General features: G+C 39.9%; 1 protein-coding gene across 1 annotated transcript in view; it reads right to left on the reverse strand.

The window, feature by feature from the left end:
* POU2F1 (POU class 2 homeobox 1) overlaps positions 1-19,772 on the reverse strand; it is a 60,348-nt gene that overhangs the window by 31,187 nt on the left and 9,389 nt on the right. The window contains exons 3-6 of the mRNA XM_054381370.1: positions 17,391-17,491; positions 10,845-10,898; positions 9,115-9,234; positions 7,183-7,362 (exon numbers count right to left, since the gene is read on the reverse strand). Of these exons, the coding sequence (XP_054237345.1) occupies positions 7,183-7,362; positions 9,115-9,234; positions 10,845-10,898; positions 17,391-17,491 (455 nt within the window). The remainder of the gene's footprint in view (positions 1-7,182; positions 7,363-9,114; positions 9,235-10,844; positions 10,899-17,390; positions 17,492-19,772) is intronic.

Genomic DNA, 19,772 nt, shown 5'->3' on the forward strand with positions numbered 1-19,772 from the left:
GACCTCAAGGATAACCTAGTTTCCAACCCCCCCTGCTATGGGCAGGGACACCTCCCACTACATCAGGTTTCTCAGAGCCACATCCAACCTGGCCTTAAAAATCTCCAAGGATGGGGCTTCCACCTCCCCCCAACCCCTGCATCATGGGCAACCTGTTCTGGGGTCTCACCACCCTCATGGTAAAGAACTTGATTCATAACATCCAATCTGAATCTACCCTATTTTTGTTCCATTCCCCCTAGTCCTGCCATTACCTGACACCCTAAAAAGTCCCTCACCATCTTTCTTGTAGCCCCCCTTAAGATACTAGAAGGCCACAATAAGGTCCTCCTCTTCTCTTCTCCAGACTGAAGTCACAACACTCTCAGTCTGTCCTCATAGGAGAGGTGCTCCAGCCCTGCTTCAACAGCCTGATTAGCTGGAGAATAAAAACACAAAGAACTACTTAAAAATATTCCCCCCAAAGCAGCTTTTTTTCTTTCCATCTTCTCCGAACAGAACAGCAACAGGAGTAACTGAAAAGTGAAAACTTATATACAATGTGAAACTAGCCAACATACAAGATAATCTATGAAAACCATCCATACACACGTGTAAAATCTTCCCATCTTTCTGAGAACAAGCTGTTTTGAAATGCCCACCAAGCAGGTGGATTAAGGCCTGAAATATTTTCCACACTTACAACCTCCCATTAAACAAGCCAAACCAACCAAACATAAAACCTCCAAAAACTCCATTTCTGTTAAGTAACTCAGATAACAGGGTAGCTTTTTGCAGATAGACTCTTACAGAATCATAGCATCAACCAGGTTGGAATAAACCTCCAAGATCACCCAGCCCTATCCAATCAACTAGACCATGGCACTAAGTGCCTCATCCAGTCTTCTCCTGAACATCTCCAGGGATGGTGACTCCACCACCTCCCTGGGCGGCCCATTCCAATGGGCATTCACTCTCTCTGTGAAGAACTTCCTCCTAATATCCAGTCTGTATCTCCCCTGGGTCTATACCTCTCTTCTGGGTCAAACTGTGTCAGGTGTTATTAACGTCATTTTGCTCCTAAACAGTGCTCTGTCTGTCTGTTTGAATGGAGATTGCATTTTAACATACCTCATAGAATCATTTAGGCTGGAAAAGATCTCCAAAATCATCAAGCCCAAACATTAGAGGTCTTCTCCAACCAAAACAAGTCTAAGAATAATCTAACACTACCAAGTCGAGCACTACACCATGTCCCTAAGCATCACATCTACACATCTTTTAAATACTTCCAGACATAACAATTCATTCACTTCCCTGGACAGCCTGTTCTAGTGCTTTCAGTGAAGAAATTTTTCCTAATGTCCAATTTTAAACATCCCCCAGCACAACTTGAGGCCATTTCCTCTTGTCCTATTATTTGTTGCTTGGGAGAAGAGACCAACATCCCCCTTGCTACAACCTCCTTTCAGGTAATTCTAAAGAGATAAGGAAGGTCTCTCATAAGCCTCCTTTTCTCTAGACTAAATGGCTCCAGCTCCCTCAGCCACTCCTCATAGGACTTTTATGTCTAGGCCATTCACCAGCTTTGTTGCCCTTCTCTGGACCCATTCCAGAACCTCAATGTCTTTGTTGTAGCAAGAGGCCCAAAACTGAACACAATATTCAAGGTACAGTCTTGCCACTGCCAAGTAAAAGGGGGACAATCACTTCCCTAGTCCTGTTGATCACACTATTCCCGACAGAGGCCAGGAGGCTGTTGACATTGACCATCTGAGCACAGTACTGACTCATATTCAGCCAGCTGTCAATTAACACTCTGAGGTCCCTTCCACTGAGCAGCTTTTCAGCCACATTTTCTCAAATCTCTAAGCATTGGCATGGGGTTGATGTGACTCAGGTGCAGGACCCACCATTTGGCTTTGCTGAACCTCATACAACTGGCCTCAGCCCATCAGTCCAGACTGTCCACCTGTGACTACATTCGCCACCACTCTTTGGGTTTGGCCAGCCAGTCAATTTTTAACCCAGTAAAGAGTCCTTCCATCCAAGCCATGAACAGCCACCTTCCCCAGCAGCATGCTGTGGAACACAGTGTCAAAGGCTCTACTGAAATCCAGGTAGACTACATCCACAGCCTTTCTGTCATCTACTAAACACGTTACCTTGTCATAGAAGGAGATCAGGCTCACCAAGCAGGACCTGCCTTTCATGAACCCACAATGACTGGGCCTGATTGCCTGGCTGTCCTGTACATGCTGCATATAGCACTCAAGACCTGCTCCATGACTTTCCCTGGCTCCACGGTCCAACTGACATTTCTGTAGTTCTCCAGATCCTCCTGGCCATTCTTGTAGGTGTTATCCTTGCTAGCCTCCCTTCAATTGGGACCTCCTCAGTTAGCCACTTCCACCAGTTCTCACAGTAACAAACATATTAGAATTCAAGTGAGCCAGACTAACAAAGACCTGTTCCTTAAGGCCAGCCTCCATCCATTTTGACTGATGCAGGCTTCTGAGCACATGCACAAGCTGCTCAGCCAGCAGATGTGAAAGGCCACTGACTGCCAGCAGAAGAGATGGTGATGAAAAGTCAAGAGAGACTGTGATGGTTTGAAACTGTCTTTTTAATTTTTCTTTGCAAAGTTCAAGCAGAGAAAGTGAAAGAGTGTAAGTAAGTCACTATTGGGTGTAAGAAAAGCAAAACAGTGATTGTTGTAAACACTTCAATTGGATAGATAGAAATGTTTAAGAACTATTATTCAAAACAAAGTGGGGCACTCTGCACACTGCAGCGGGGGCAGCTTGCTAGGGTGTCTGGCTGCTGTTTCTTCTTCTCTTCTGGCTGAAGATAACACACTGACCTTGGCGAGCTAAGTTAACAACTTTCTGCTTTAGCTAACTTTGCTTTATGCCAGGGGGGCCTGGGGGGGAGGCCCCTTGGGAAAGGTCCCCTTTGGGGGAAAGTAAAGGGAGCTTGGTTGCGTTTTTCTATTGATTGTATGTATTTGTAAATGTTGTGAATTGTGTATATTTGTACATATTCATTGCATTTCATCATAGATTGTAGATTTTGCTTGTAAATACAGCTTTCATTCGCTTCCGGACTGAGCTAGCCTGGTTATTGTCGTGGGGGGGGGAATTTCAGCTCACACTGACACATTTTTATTTTTGGCGCCCAATGTGGGGCGATTGATTGCATGATTTATTCCTGCTCAACAAGAACAACTTTGCATTTGCACAATACAATCATTTGTAGAACACCGTTATCTGTCTATAACCTTATTTTAAAACTGTTAACTTAAGGCTTCAAATTTTCAACAATCTCTTTCTAGGGAAGAAGAGTGATAAGTGTCATGAGTGGAAACAAAGACTATGGACTAAAAAAAAATTGAGACCATAGGCATACACTATATGAAAATGACTACTTAACCTGCATTACAATGACACTAGCCATCATTCACTTAGGCAACTCAGTCGTGTTAAGTCACAAGCAGGCAGTGTGATAATATAGTAGTCATCACCGCATGGACTGACCAAGCAATAATCTAAGAAACGGAAAATTCCACTTTATAAAGGGGTAGTAAAATTTTTGAAAGTGCTCCCCAAGCAACAGAGTATTTTTTAAGTTTTTTAATAGTCCTGTTTGCTTTCAGAAAAAGTGACTAGTACTGCAATCATTCCTGTGAAATCCAGGCCAATTTCCTTCCTAAAGAAGCCAGGTAACCACTGCAATTTTCCCCAGAAACTCTATTTTTCTTCTGACTTCATATCATGAAGTTACACTGGTCAGAATTACTAAAACCCCTTAATTCTTGAGCCTAATGTGACATGGACATCCACTCATTTATTCCTTGATTTTTCAATGCTCTACTGGTTGTCTTTGCAGATTGAACAGACCATTCCAGAACACAGGGACTCATACTGAATCGGATGCAAAGACTAGATGCAGAAGAAAGAACAGGGCAAGCTGAATAAGGCTCTGAACACCAGGTGAAGCAAGGCTGAAGGATGAAGATAGAGGTGGATAAGAGAGAGCAGAAAGACAAAAGGAAGAGTTGGGAGAGCTTCCTTTTATTAAGGAAAAAGCAGGGACAGAAAGACAGACTGAGAACCTCCCCCCACCAAAAAGCAAACAAATGAACCCTCCCCAGATGACCAAGTAGATCTCAGATAATTTGAAGCACCACCACAGGAAATGAAGCTACATACAAGAAAGAATACAAAGAAACAGTGGCAGTGTATTTGTAAGATCAAAGGAGAAGAGCTTTTTGTTTAAGACTATAGTATTCCTAACACAGGGTACCCAGCTAAGACATGACAGTTCTTATCAGACTCTTACACTTTAATATGAGAAAACTGTTTTTAAATTGAGGCCTCAGGGATAACTGGTATAAGAAATCTTATTTTGTGCATCTGCCTTGATAAGTGGTATCTTGGCTGAGTCTTGTTTGAATAAAGAAATACAATTCTGTAATGCAGAATGGAAATGATACTTCTAAGGCTAATCACTCCTAAATAGTCCCACCAGCTCTACAAATTCATTTGAAATCCAACTTTATTTTCACCTTGGGAAACTTTTATTACTTAGGTAGTTGTAGCATTACAATAAATCTCTCAGTAGCAACCATGCAAACAACCCCAACACTGTTTTCCAACACAGATCTCCTTGGTGGTCTCAATGGTAAAATCTACATACTAGCATAAGCACATATAAAGAGCTGGAAAGACTTTTTGGGAAACATGCATGTCTTCTGGTGCTGCCTAACAATTTACAAAGATCAGAACAATTCAGCTCCTACCTTGGCAGGATAATTTGCCATATGCTTTTGTGTTGACACAAGGAAGTTTAGTTGGTTTTTACTTATTTTTTTAAATCATCTGAAGTTCTAAATTTAATGCCACTATCTCTAGATAGAATATCAGTACAAACTTAAACATCTCCATAATTTTTAAGTTCATATCTTATAAACACTGATTATGGAGCCTGAAAACAAGCGAAGTTTACAAAGAACTCCAAAACTTCATACAACAGTTAATAACAATTTAACATCACCTCAGTAGCAGCACTAACCCCTTATGTTAACTGCAGTGTATGTTAAAGAAGTCATGCTTGTGCGATTAGTTAATTAAAATAAACATGGTAATCCCCCTGCTGCAGAGACATGCTAGCTGATTATTCAAAAATTATCAATTAAAGCAAACATTCAGCTATTTGCGTAATCAGCTATATATTCACAATAGCAACACAAAGAAAGCTGAGTACTGTTTATAAATCCTTGTCAAGATGGATCAAAAAGCATGGTGCTGCACCCACCTATGCACCTAGGTGGTAAAAGTTTTTCACAAAATGTCAAATTACATCCAACACCTGCTCAAATTATGCCTGGCACTTTCATCAAGAGCAGAAGCTAACAAGATTCAGCCAAGCTACATGTATATACTTGGAATAACCTACCCTAAAAGTAAGTGATAGTAGATTCAAACATTTAAGTACAAAAAGGTTAAATTTTCCGTTTGTGCCCCTTGTGCTACAAATACACATTATATGGTGCCAAGTACATGATCACATACTATGTTTTATGGAGTCTTCAGCTTATTCACAGTTTATTCATTATTTTAATGCCCTGCACTTTACTGAAGCAGACCTTGCCATCTTAAGATGCACACTTGGAAGACAAGAGGCACATGTGCACGGATCATTTCCAATTAGGTTCAGAGACACACAGTATCAAATGGGAACTCTGTGACAGATGCATGGAGAGATGTTAGAAACTAGCCATCAGCATTCTTGACAATGACATTTTCCATTTTATTCTTGAAATCTGTCTGTATTGTTGAACATAGAGAAAGCCTTAACAAATCAGAGGGTCATGGTGGTTTTCTTGCATGCTACATCCCTGAAGTGGGACTCTTTCTAGCAAAGGCTAGAAGAGTCACATGACTCATCATAGTGCACTAAAAGGCTCTGCATGAGGGGTCAGTAGGCAGCATCAGTACTGGTCTTTCAAATATGATATGGCATCACTCCAGCCTCTTTAAAGATAACCAGATAGGTCAGAACGTTTAGACCAATACCACAGAAGTTTGCCATTTTAGCTAATAAAACTAATAGCACAACTGGGCTGCTATTCAGCTAGCGGACAAACACAATAAAGGAACACCAACAAATTCCACAGATAACTGTAACATTTCCATTCTTAATTATCTTTTATCCTCACTTTTCAGATACTTCATCCTAGTTGAATCCAAATGCAAATAGTCTGAATAGAAAGCAGCAGACAGTCTTAAAGAACCTGATCACTGTAAGAAGCTGCAACTTTGGATATTACATACCCAGTATACTTTGGACAGCTAGACTAATCAAACTGAAATACTGCCTACCGAGAACTTAAATCTATGGAAAGATGACCTCAGCGTCATCAACACAAGCGCCTACTATAAGTACTCAGGATGCCTATGCTTGTACATTCGCTTACCCATGTCTGGAAGTCTAAGGAGTTCCTGCAGTATATATGTTAATCAGAGCATCAGTGGCACTGCATTCCCACACTGAATTAAGCCAATCCTGGAAGACCCAGGAAGATCTTTGCTGCTTCTGGTTAAGCAAAACTTCCTTGGCAAGCAGATCTCCAGAATCAATAGGTCTTTAGCAGCAGACCATAAAACCGGGTAGATTCTGACACCAGATTCATTGTGGCAAGTTTTTCCCCAGACACAAAAGAGTCCCCATTCTTTGTAAATGAACTTGGTGCATTAAACACCAAGCCAAAACAGCACAAAAATGTGTCAAGTCAAACTGCCTTTCTTTAGCTCCTATTATTTTGCTCTTGGGATCTAACAAGCATCCTTTGTGATACACAGGTATCCCCTCCCACTCACACAGGTTTTGACAAATGTCCTTGCTAGGAGCACCTTTCTATAACCCTTTATCTCCATTCTCAAGCCAACTGCAAGGAGAAAAATCCAGAAAATACAGCATCTGGTCATACACTGGAACAAACTCAGAAACCCTGTGGAACTGATGACCATCTGGTATGCGTTCTTTGCTAAAACTATCAACTTCAACCTCATCAGCTAAGGACACATGAGGAAAGACTAATAGTACTATAGAAACTCACTGAATAAGGAATAAAAGTATTGTTTCAATGATGCAATTAGTCAAATCTCCTTATTTTCCACCCTCTCAAGCCTCAAGGCTCACCTGTGCAATCTGTATTGGCTGAGATAGAGGGATCTGCGTCATCGGTGTTGCAGCAGAGGCCGAGATGGTGGCACCAGCAGCGCTGTGCTGCTGGCTGGCTGAATGCTGCACTGCAGCCGCCAGCAACTGTGCCTGCGCCTGTTGTAGCAATAACTGTTGCTGGGCTGGCGTCAACGTGAGCTACAAATAATTAGAAAACACAGCCATTAATAATGGAAAGAGCTACTTCAGCTACAAAATCATTAGCTTTCTCATTACTAGTTGTATTAACTAGACATTCCTTGAACTATTACTACAGTTCAGCCTTTAACTAGCCAATGACTCTGGCCTTAAGTAAGGACAACTGTCTACCCAACTCAGTGTAGGAACCAATCTACCACAGACCTGACATAAACCAACCCACATGAATGCAAATGTTTGCACCTACTGGAACCCACATAACCTAACTTTACTGAAGTTTTCTTCACAATCCTACCAAGAAGTTCAGGGAAAAGGTAATCAAATAGCGAGCAGAAGAAAAGAATCAATATTGTTAGGATTTGAAAGGAAATTTACACCCAGCAGAACACAAGTGATTAGCCAGATGAATTAGAAGCAGGAATGTTGGCTATGGCTACTGAACAAACTGATAACACCCCAGCTGCTTCACATTAGCATGAAACCCTGCCATATTCCATCATTTCCATTATACCCTAAGATATAAGTAAAGAACATGAGCGCCATTTGTTTCTCTCCAAGTCTCCCCCCATCTGCCTTTTTTTTTAATAGAGTTGGCAAGTTTACATCCCTTTCCTTTCCCAAACATGCATTATCTCTGTGAAACAGGTTGCAGTCACCTCTCCTCCACATGTAAATGAATCTTGACGCCCATATTTACTACAATCCATATGTACCTGGAGTTTTGAATGTTTCACTACTGCAATCAATCATAGATTCAAACCAACCCATATTTTTTTAAAATTAGAAAAATAGTAAAATATGCTAGGCATTAGTAACATAGTAAAATATGCTAGGCATTAGTAACATAGTAAAATATGCTAGGCATTAGTAACATAGTAAAAGTCTCACTTTTAGAGCTTTCATTGTAATTAACCAAGAACTACACAGGACATTTACACACTAGCATCCAAGAAGACCTAACGATTGAACATGAAATTAAGTTGTCACTTCATTTAAGCATAGAGATGACCTAACCTAATACTTCGTATCATAAATACATTGTTGGAGCAACTGCCCTAAATTCCTTATTAGCATGCAAACTCTTAAAACTGCAAAGTGGATTACATGGAGGCAAACTCTTTAATCAAACCAGCCCATTCACAAAATTTGCTCTTAAATAACTGAAAGCATTCACAATAATTCAGAAATACCAGTAATCCTAGAACAACTTATTCCATATTTATTCCCTTGCAATTAATGCAATTAAAAAAAAAAAAATCAAAACTGGTAGGCTAAAACAGACAGGTTGAATAGGCTAAAGGCAAGTACTAAAATAGCTACTAAAAAACAAATGTGTTTGAGAAGAGGAAGAATTTGTGTCAGCAGTTCCTATGAGTTTTGTTCTTCACCCAGCTATCTGATAAGATTTAGTCTCATGCTCCCAAGTTTCATGTTGCCAAAAAAAAAAAATTCTTTTATGACACTGACTTTATTTGTACATGCACCAGTTTCTAATTTCATTGTACAACCAAGACAGATGCTGAGAACAGAGAGAAATATTTTTTATTAAGCAAACACTTTGCAACAAACCTCAAAGATCAAAAGTTTGGGTTTTTTATATGAAGATATTTTCTGTCTCATCTTTCACTCACGTTTCCTCCTGTGTTAAAGGAAATGACAATAACCTTCACTGAGCTCTGCAGGGACTGCTGTAGATACTGCAATCATTTGCCAGAAAGGAGGTTTACTGCAGTATACTTGGGTAAATCTTACCCCAGTGATCTGTCCTCCGGCCAGCATGAGCTGGGTCTGGGGTATGGCCGCCTGCACTGAAGGCTGCTGGGAAGGCTGGCTTGGCTGCTGAGAGTCCCCAGATTCTTCATTAGATTTAGACTAGTCAAAAAAAAAAAAAACAAAAACCAAACAACTCTTTATAGTGTAAAACAGATGTTAATGTATAACGCTATCTCAACACTGCACAATAAAAATCTTTCATCTGCATACAAAAAGCCCTTGGGTTTATTTTAAGAGTGTGTTTAAGCAATGGCTCTATATGCTAGGATTGCTCAAACATGTCTATAGGTAATTCAGTTTAAACAAAACAAAAAGACTCCCAGGTCCTTTGTAACTCTTTGGCATTATTTTCAGATCTCATTTAATTTTACACAATGCAAAAGAAGCTGACACTACCTTTCACCACAAAGAAAGAAAAGGTTGTTAAAATTATTCACTGTCTAAAATCCTGAACAATGGGACAAGGGAAAGAAGATTGTTTCCCTTTTTTATCTGCATGCTGCACCCCTAAGTCGTCATACTGTTGGCTTGTATGAAACTGGTTTGAGAAATTCTCACAGGTTTATCTACCTACAGCAAAATACATAATATACATATTACTTTTAAATAATCGAAGTTAAAATTTATTTAATTGAATGCTGATTCATTTAAAATATGTGGGGGGGTTGGAATTTGTGTGTGTGGTTTTGTTTTCTTGGTTTCTTTTAAATAAGAAATTGTGAAGACATGAGGGAGGAAATGCAAGTGCATGAAGAGGGTTGAGGGAGTTTTATGATAATTAAAACTTGTTATGCAGAACATTAAAATTCTGCATAGATTTGCATATTTTCCACCACCTGTTTTAGGGACTGCAGAGCAGGCTAATTAACATAAAGGCTCTGATTAATTCTGCCAGTCATTGAGCGATAATTACAGCGCAGGACTGTAAACATTCTGCACTAGAGATACAGCCTGTTTGCCAACATCTCTCTCAGGGATGGAGGTTTACCATGGCAACCAAAGCAATTTTCTGCCTCCTTCCTCTTAGAAAGGAAGGTCACTATACCTTCTCTTCTTTCCAAATTGTTATTATGTATAAGTGGGTCCACATTCTACTGCATTTCATGTAATGCATTACCTACATCCTTTAATAACAGGCAACACTGAAACCAGTTTTCAATAAAACTGCATCCCTTGCCCCTTAATATAGTACTGAGAGGAAGTGGCACGTTAACTGATACACTGAAGGGTTCAGTATCATAAAACAAGTTGGCAAGTTTTGTTCTCTCTCACACATTAAACAATTACTCCGACTTATTTTGAAATCACTGTATTATTTACACAAGCAATCTACACTACCCATATTACATAGTTAATGTTATAATCCTGTATTCAGCTACCAGAAAGTCAGCACAAATCGTGAGTACTTGCTATGTTTAAAATCACGAAATAAATGGAAGAATATTAAATAATCCTGGGGTTTTATAGCACCTGACTGAAATTCAGTATAAAGTTAAATTCACTGCATGTTTTACACAACTCCAATTTCTGAATGCTTATAATTGTCAACCTGATTTACAGTTGTAAAACTATTATTCATTCCTACCTATTCACTTGCAAGACCACTATGAATGAAAAACCAGAGTAATATATCATAGGTTAAAAACTTAATGGGACCATAACAGATTGGAATGAGAGAAGGACAAGCAGCAGAAGGAAACTGTCTTTACCTGTACATTTAAGGACTGAGCAGCAGCCTGTAAACTTGTTCCAGCGAGCTGGACCTACAATACAGTGCAGATATGGAAATAAAATGCTGTAGAATCCACAGAAAACTTTGATGTAAGAATAAAACCAAATTAAAAAAAATAAATCAAAAACCCTCAAACAAAACACCAAGGCAAGTAACTCCCCACCAGTACCCCTCAAAAGAAGAAAAAACTCTGCCAAGAACAATGCATGCCTCTCTAACACCTGAAACAGCGAAACAGGGTGTTTTTCAGCTCCAGGCTGAAAAAAAAAAAATCTGTAAGACTCTTCCACAGTGTTATTTGTCTACTTCTTGCTGAAATTATTCCTGCTTAGGGATCTAGATATTATCATGAAATTGAGTTGACAGAGCATTTTAGGACAGACAGGCTATTTCTATCCCTGTTCAAAAAAATCTGAGCTTCAGGGGAAGGTATTAAGCTCAACTCATCATCATTCTTCTAATATTTCAGAATGGTTCTTATCCCAAATATGTACACTGCATTCACCTGCTTACTTATATGACAAGGAGCAATCACCTGCATAGCACAAAACCCACAGCATAAACACTTTTCCTCAAATCAACCCGTTCAAGTATTTTCAGTCTTCAGCCACTGAAAAGAAGATCTCAATACAGAGGACTAGAGACACTTTACAGAGGTTGTATTGATTCAGGTATACTCAAAACTCGAATTCAATGTTTGTGATTAAAAGGTCCAGAGAAATTTTTGTGGGTTTGCAGTGGAAAAAAAAAATGAACGCTTCAGCAAGTAAAATTTCTACAGTGGGTTTTTTTTTTTTTTTTCCATCTCTGGTAAGAATTTTCTGTGTAAAACAAGCACTAAATTTTCATTTATTGAAGATGTATTTAATCAGTCTCGTCATGTTTTTGCCACCACTACTATTATAAAGAAGGAATGCTATATGATTAATTTCTACCACTTTCAAAGGTCATAGTTACAGCTGTAGCTCTGGTCATCTTTGAAAACCACTGCTCATTTGAAAACTAGGCTAGACATAAGGATACAATAAAGCACAGCAAAATGTAACACTCTTGCCTCCATAAAAAGATGTCCCCACATAATATACATCACAAAACAGAGTCCACACATCTGCAAGTATACAAAGGAGAATTTTAAATTGCAGTACATGAAATTAATAACTGAATATTCAAGCAGGCAGCCCTTAAGAGTCACCTTGGAAATACTTCCTGCCACTTTAGATGAAAGTACTAGACTTACTAAGCACGTTCTACACCTAAGCAAACAATCCTGGAAAAGTTTGTCCTTATCACAAGCAAAATATAATTAGTTGATGTAATCTGAGCTTTTAATAGGAATTAACAGCAGAGAATAAACTAAACAATAACAGCCTGCCATCCAAAATATACTCAGAAATAATACTTCTAAAATTATATAATAATCAAACACCACATAAAAGATTACAAAGGCATTCCACTCAGGTACCAACATTCCAACCAATATTCCTGAAAACACTTTTGGAATGCAATTACAACACCCCTCCTATCACACAAACGTTTTCTAATTAGAAATTAAACTGTTCCTGAATGTTGCCTACAACCTAGTATTTTCTATTAGTCTGGAGAAAAGCACTGTGTGTTAAGGCTGAAAAACACCCACTAACATCAACCACACAAGAAGAGGACAGTTTGACAATAGATTCCCACACACTCACAGGTGCATAAAAGAATAGCTGAGATTTTCCTTTTGAACTGGAGTTTCGAGAAATGAATCACACTTTATTAAATACGATGTTATAAAGACCCTGACAAGTGTTTAAATAAATACAATTTCAAGGCAAGATAAAGCACTGTGCTAAATGCAATTACTGTCTTGGATCAACCTATATAACAAAACAAAGACTAAACCATGAAGTTCTGCAGAGCAGCTTTGTGTGTCCATGTTAAACACATACTGACAAGCCATGAAAACTAGTCAGCTTCTCTCCACATAAAGGCATCCTACAACAGCCTGTTGCTGAAGCAAATTCAAAAAGTGGCACTCCCTAGGTCCTATGTAACCCAATGTACTAGGAAAATTGTAATTATGTGCCATGTAAAATGTTCCATACAATACAGCGGCAATTCAGAGCTCTTAAAAGAGGGCATAAAAGCTTCAGTACGTCAATTACACCACAATAACTGTGCAACCTCAGACCTCAAGCATTCAAGGTCAGCCAATTAGATACAGCATTTTAAACTTTAACTTGGTGCTGAGGAATAAAAAGAAATTAGGACATTTGTTTTCACACATCAAGTATGAACACAAAAAAACTATACCCTTATACTTCACTTCACCTAGGGATGCCCCATTTTGCTTGAGCCTACATCCGAAGTTCAGCTTTGATTTCCTAAATACAGCAGCAGCAGAACAGAGGGATAATAGTAGAAACCTGAATATCATCTGACAAACAGGTCCTTAAAATAACTTTAAAAAAATATTAAAAACTCACAAACCATATATACTTAGTAGGTACAATCATTTTGTACTTCTAGTTAACATGTAAAAACTTGAAAGACCAAAGGTAGTGCTGACGACCATTGAATGCAGTTCTATTTTTTTAACTAAATAGTGACGGTTTCAGAACCTTTGCAGTTATTGGGTCAATACACAGAATCACAGAATGATAGAGGCTGGAATGAACCTCCAGAAATCATCTAATCCAACCCCACTGCCAGAGCAGGTTCACCTAGAAAAAGGCTGCAGAGGACCGCATTTAGGCAGGTTTTGAATGACTCCAAAAATGGAGACTCTACCACCTCTCCAGGCAGCCTGTTGCAGTGCTCTACTACCCTCAAAGGGAAGAAGTTCCTCCCCATTTTCAGACAATTTCCTGAGTTCAAGTCTGCGCCTGTTAACTCCCATCCTGTCACTTGGCATCACTGAAGGGAGGCTGGCCCCACTCTCCTGACACCCACTGTTTAAGTATTTATAAAAGTATTGATAAGATACTCCCTCAGTCTTCTCTTGTCTTGGGACTTGAGAGAGTCCCAAAAAAAAAGCCCCAAGTCCACACCTCAACCTTTCTTCATAAGAGAGATGTTCTCGTCCCCTAATCATCTTCGTAGTCCTTTGCTATACCCTTTCAAGAACTTCCCTCTCCTTCTGAAACTGGGGAGCTCAGAACTGGACACAGTAGTCCAGATGAGGCCTCACCAGGGCATAGGAGAAGGGGAGGATAATCTCCCTCAACCTGCTTATCACACTTTGCGCGATGCACCCCAGGACGCCATTGGCCTTCTTGGCCACAATGGCATGTTGCTGGCTCAGGGTCATCTTATTGTCTACCAGTACTCCCAGGTCTTTTTCCACAGAGCTGCTTTCCAGTCCTTTAACAAATACAATCTTCTAACAAAAACAGTAAATTTTACCTTGCCTTCCCACTTGGTATATCTATTAAGGTTTTTAAGATATTTATTTTTAATTCAATACTTCAGGCATTCTCAACTCAGAATCACAGAATCATTCACATTGGAAAAGACCCTTGGGATTATGAAGTCCAACCATTAAACCTACTCTACAAAACCATTAAACCATAACCCCAAGCACTAGATCTAAATGAGCTTTAACACATCCAGGGTTGGTGACCCAAACACCTCCTTGAGAAGCCTATTCCAATGTCTGACCGTTCTTACCATGAAAAAAAAAAAAATTCCTGATGTCCAGTTCAAACCTGCACTGCTGCAGTTTGAGGGCCATTCCCTCTTGTTCTATTGCTAATTATCTGTGAGAAGAGACCAGCATCAACTTCTCTAACATCCTTTCAGGTAGTTGTAGAGAGCCATGAGGTCTCCCCTCAGCCTCCTCTTTTCCACATCAATTTCTTACATGCAATGGCAGTTTGTCATAAAAGGGAAATTTACATAGGAAAGCTTTCCCAAATTGTAGTAAACTTGCATGGTTACTAAAACACACCATCACAAATCCCACTGTTCTGCTTTGGTGTGCAGCTTCTTCAAAGTAAACAGCCCCAGCTCCTTCAGTCAGTCTTCATAAGATTTTTTTCTTCAGGCCCTTCACTAGTTTTGTTGCCCTCCTCTGCACTCACTCCAGCACTATCAATCTCTCTCTGGTACTGAGGTGCCCAAAATTCGACACAATACTCAAGGTGTGGCCTCACCAGTACTGAGTACAGGAAGACAATCACATCCTTACTCCTGCTGGACACAGCATTTCTAATACAAGCCAGGATGCCAGTGGCTTTCTTGGCCACCTGGGCACACGGCTTGCTCATATTCAGCCACGTATCTATTATAGCTCCCACCTCCCTTTCTGCCAGACAGCTTTCCAGCCACACTTCCCTAAGCTTGCAGCATTGCAGGACCTCGCATTTGGCCTTATTGAAACTCAAACCATTAACATTGACCCATCAATCCAATCTATCCAAGTCTCTCTGTAGAGCCTCCATACCCTTGTGCAGATGAGCAGTCCCACCCAATTCGGTGTTGTCTGCAAACTTACTAATGACACTGTCTTCATCAAGATCATCAACAAAGATGTTAAACAGAAGCAGTCTCAATATTGAGCCCTGAGGAACACCACTTATGCCTGCTGCCAGGTGGATTTAACTCCACTGACCACCATTCTTTGGGCCCATTCACCCAACCAGTGCTTTATACAGAAGAGTGTGTGCTCATCCAAGCCATGAGCAGCCAGTTTGTCCACAAGAATTCTGTGGGAAATAGTGTCAAAGGCTTTTGAAAAGTCTAGGTAGACAACATCCACAGCCTTTCCCTCATCCAATAGTTGGGTCAGATTGTCATAGAAGATCAGGTTGCTGACTGGGCCTGATCCCCTGATAGTCATCTATGTGGCATGTAATGGCACTTGAGATGACTTGCTCCATGACCTTTCCCAGTACTGAGGTCAGACTGACGGGTCTACAGCTTCCCAGATCCTCCTTTCTTCCTTTCTTATAGATAGGTGCTACATTTGCTACCCTCCAATCAATTGGGACCTCCCCAGTTAGCCAGGACTTCAGGTAACTAAAGTAAGCACATGCGCCAACTCCTTCAGCACCCTTGGGTGTAGCCCATCCAACCCCATATACTTATGTGCATCTCAATGCTGTAGCAGTTCACTCTTTCATTGTGATGACCTCATTCAGCATCCCCTCCCTGTCTCATAGCTCATGAGTCTGACTGTCCAGGCAACAGCTAGTTCCAGTGCTAAAGACTGAGACAAAGCAGGCACTGAGCACCTCAGTCTTTTCCTCATCTTTAGTCACTGTTTCCCTCCGCATCCAATAAAATGGAGATTTTTCCCTAGTTGTTTTCCTTTTGTTGTTAATGAATTTATAGAAACATTTTTTATTGTTCTTAACAGCTGTAGCTAGGTTGAGCTCTAGCTGTGCTTTTCCTCTCCTAATTCTCTCCCTACATAGCTTCACTACATCTTTATAGCCCTCATGAGAGACCTGTCCCCTCTCCCTTTTGTTCTCAAGGTCCAGCCAAAGGTCCCTAATTGAGCCAGGCCAGAATCCTCTCCTGCCAACTCGTTTTTAAGCATGCAGGGACAGCCTGCTCCTGTGCCTTTAAGACTTCATTCTCAAAGTATGTCCAGCCTTCCTGGATTCCTGTATCATTCAGGGAGGCCTTTCAAGGGAGTTTGTCAATCAGTTTCTTGAACAGGCCAAAGTCTGTCCTCTAGAAATCCAAGGTAGCAGTTTTATTAATCCCTCTCCTTGTTTCCCCAAGGACTGAAAACAGTCATCTCATGATCACTGTGTGCTAGACAGCTCCCACCTTTACTTTCCCCACAAGTTTTCCCCATGTTCACAAGAAGCAGGTCCAAGAGAACACCTTCCCTAATTGGCTCTCTCACCAGTGTGTTAGAAAGTTATCTTTCACACTCTGCAGGAACCTCCAGGACTGTTTTCTCTCTGGTGTATTGTATTTTCAGCAGACATCTTGGAAGTTGAAGTTCCTCATGAGAACAAGGGGTAGCAATTGTGAAACCTCTCTCAGTTGCTTATAAAAAATGTCATCTACCTCTTCATCCTGTTTGGGTGGTCTAGAACAGATTCCCACCATGGTATCAGTCTTGCTGGCCTTACTCCTGATTCTTACCCATAAGGACTCAACCCTATCATCACCTCCAATATAATTCGTATGATTTCATATGTCTCCCTAACATAGAGGGCTACATCTCCACCACTTCTTCCTTGCCTATCCCTTCTGAAAAGTTGGTATCCATCGATTGCAGCACTCCAGATGCAGCACTCCACTTGTTCCAACAATTTTCCATGATGGCTACTGCTCAACTCACCAAAAAGGGGTTTTCTAGTTCCCCCAAATAGGTCTCACCCTATCTTGCTGTTTTCTGCAGCTTAATGTGAGTGACACAATAAAGACTTTTCCCCATCCAAGCTATTTAAGCATGTCATCTACCCATACGTTCCTTTACATGACTACCCATCATTCACAGAAAGCAAACATAAAACATACAAGAGCAGCTGCCTTCATACCTGCCCAAGTCTCCCATGCTTTGAAATGGGTATTCTCTTACCTGATGAAGGTGCCCAAGGAAGGCCTGGGCCTGGGCTGTAGAGATTGGTCCTCCAACAGGCACAGGCTGCTTTTGAAAGTCCAGGCCATTTGTTTGTGTGCCTGGTGAAAAAAAAAATATCAAAAAGTATTTACTTTAGTACTTCTATGAAATGGGATAAGAATATTCTCAAGTCTCCTGCTATTCTCTCAATACCATGTAACAAAAATACTCTGAGCGTAACAAGAACTGACATTTCTTATTGAAGGGGGGTGGGGATGGAAAGCAATGTCACTTCCAGACTTTGATAATACAGGATTTGTCAGCTGAAGAAAATCAGCATCATATTTTCTTTAGCTTACCTGTTCTATGCACACTATCAAAACCTTCTTCTTCTATGGTTTGAGAGCCAAATGTGTGCATGCTGCTAAGGTTGAATTGAGTTTCCATTCTTCATGCACTCTACCCAGCAGCTGAAGACTATCTTTGAGTTCAGACAGTAGCAAGAACAAGGTTCACACAAAGGTACCTTTATTAAAGTAAAATAATACTTAATGAAAACATGAGTACTGTATATACATAGCAGCTATGGGCCATGGCTCTACTCTTTTGATGAGAGGTATCTCCACATTTCCATGAACGTTTGTGTGGAGCTCTCGTTACACAAGATAACTGCCTAACCTGCTCTCACCAACTTTCATACGACTAAAACCAAATTATTTTCTGATATTTTTGTTGTCTTCTCCCTAAACATCTAAGATGACAATGAAAACTCCAAAACTATCCCCAAATAATCCGGATGAGAGAAGAACAAACAAACAAAAAAATCCACGAAAAATATACAGAATTCACTTTTGCTAAGAGAAACAACTAAAAACTTTTAAGACTCATTCTATGGGATTATAAAATAAATAATCTCATTCTATGAGATTATAAAAATGAACATTAGGGATTATGAACAAGTGGCTTTGTATGTTGGGTATTACTACCTACACTGGGTAACCACAAGAAGAAAGATTCTAAATGTATCCAGTTGGGTGGAATTCATAGAACAAATGATGTAATCTTAAAAATTGTGTGACTGAAATTAAGTAAAACCAGCTTTAGACTTGTATGTTTAATCTTTATGACAATTAGATTTTGTTCAGTGTCTATGGACAGGTGTTCAAGTAACTCCTTCGAAATTCTTTCCATCTACATTTCTCTAAAAGAGAAATGTAAAAGAGAGTTGAAGTTGTAAAACATACAACCTCCTCATTTAAGCAGATACTTTGAACCAGTCTTCAACCTGTGGTTAGGGACACCTCTCAAAAAAACCCAAAACAAATCCAAACAAACAACCAACCAACCAACCACAAAAAAACCCCAAAAACAAAGAACCCAAAATGGATAATAAGACTATTGTAAAGGCAGATACTTCCAATTGGAAACTTGCAGGGGAGTTAAAAGGAAAAAACAAACAACAAAAACCCTACACCACCACAAAAATCCCACAAACCATTTCTGAGAGGACTAGTTGGAAGCCTCACCTTAAATAAACAGGTGAACCTGTTTTAGTTAATTATGTTAAAAAAAAAAACTCAAATCATGCTAACATCTTAAACAAGCACTGCTCATGTGCATGTGTACAGAAAAAGCTCTGGTTAAGATTTCTGCTGACTCTTAGTATAGGAATTTGAAAGCTGCCTCTTAGGGTTGATAGTTTTGAACAAACCAGTTTTATGACTGAGGTTAAAAATCTCCCAAAAAATAGTTTAGAAGGATACTGAGAGAAAACAACATTTTCTTTAAATTCAACCTTGAAAGACTCCAACTCCCTTCTCTTCATGTCTTCCAAAACCAAATTTGCAGAAAAACCCTAAACCACACTTGTTCACTCTCTGTTCTACTTGCACTGTAAGCTTTCTTTGGCATTTGGAAGTGTAATGTCTCTTCCCCTTCAGATGCAGCCTTAGTTTTGGAAGAAATGTCACCGAAGAGGCTTGCATTTATCACAAGCCATCTACATCTTCTAAAGAACTGCACATAATTAGTTTGAGTCTAGCATATGAGAGGCCTTGCTGTTAAGGTGCTCATAAGGATGCAGCATTATAATTCCACAATTGTGGAAACCAAGAAATCTGACAAAGAGACTGGAAAACAGAGCTGTCAGAAACAACACCAGGACATGGCAAGGACATGAAAAGATGAGAATGCCACTTCTGCTCAGTTAAATGCAAAAAACTCATGGTGATTAATAAATGTGGCAGATGCAATCGTAAGTATTGCGATTTTAACAATCCCAAACACATGCTTTTCCTATCTTCATCCCAGCTCCTGTAACTGTTAGAGCTGACCTAACAGCTCACCAACATCAAAAACACCAGTGTCATGCCAGAATGACAAGTACCAGGACGTCTCGAA

This window comes from Indicator indicator, chromosome 1, assembly GCF_027791375.1.
Source record: "Indicator indicator isolate 239-I01 chromosome 1, UM_Iind_1.1, whole genome shotgun sequence".
NCBI lineage: Eukaryota > Metazoa > Chordata > Aves > Piciformes > Indicatoridae > Indicator > Indicator indicator.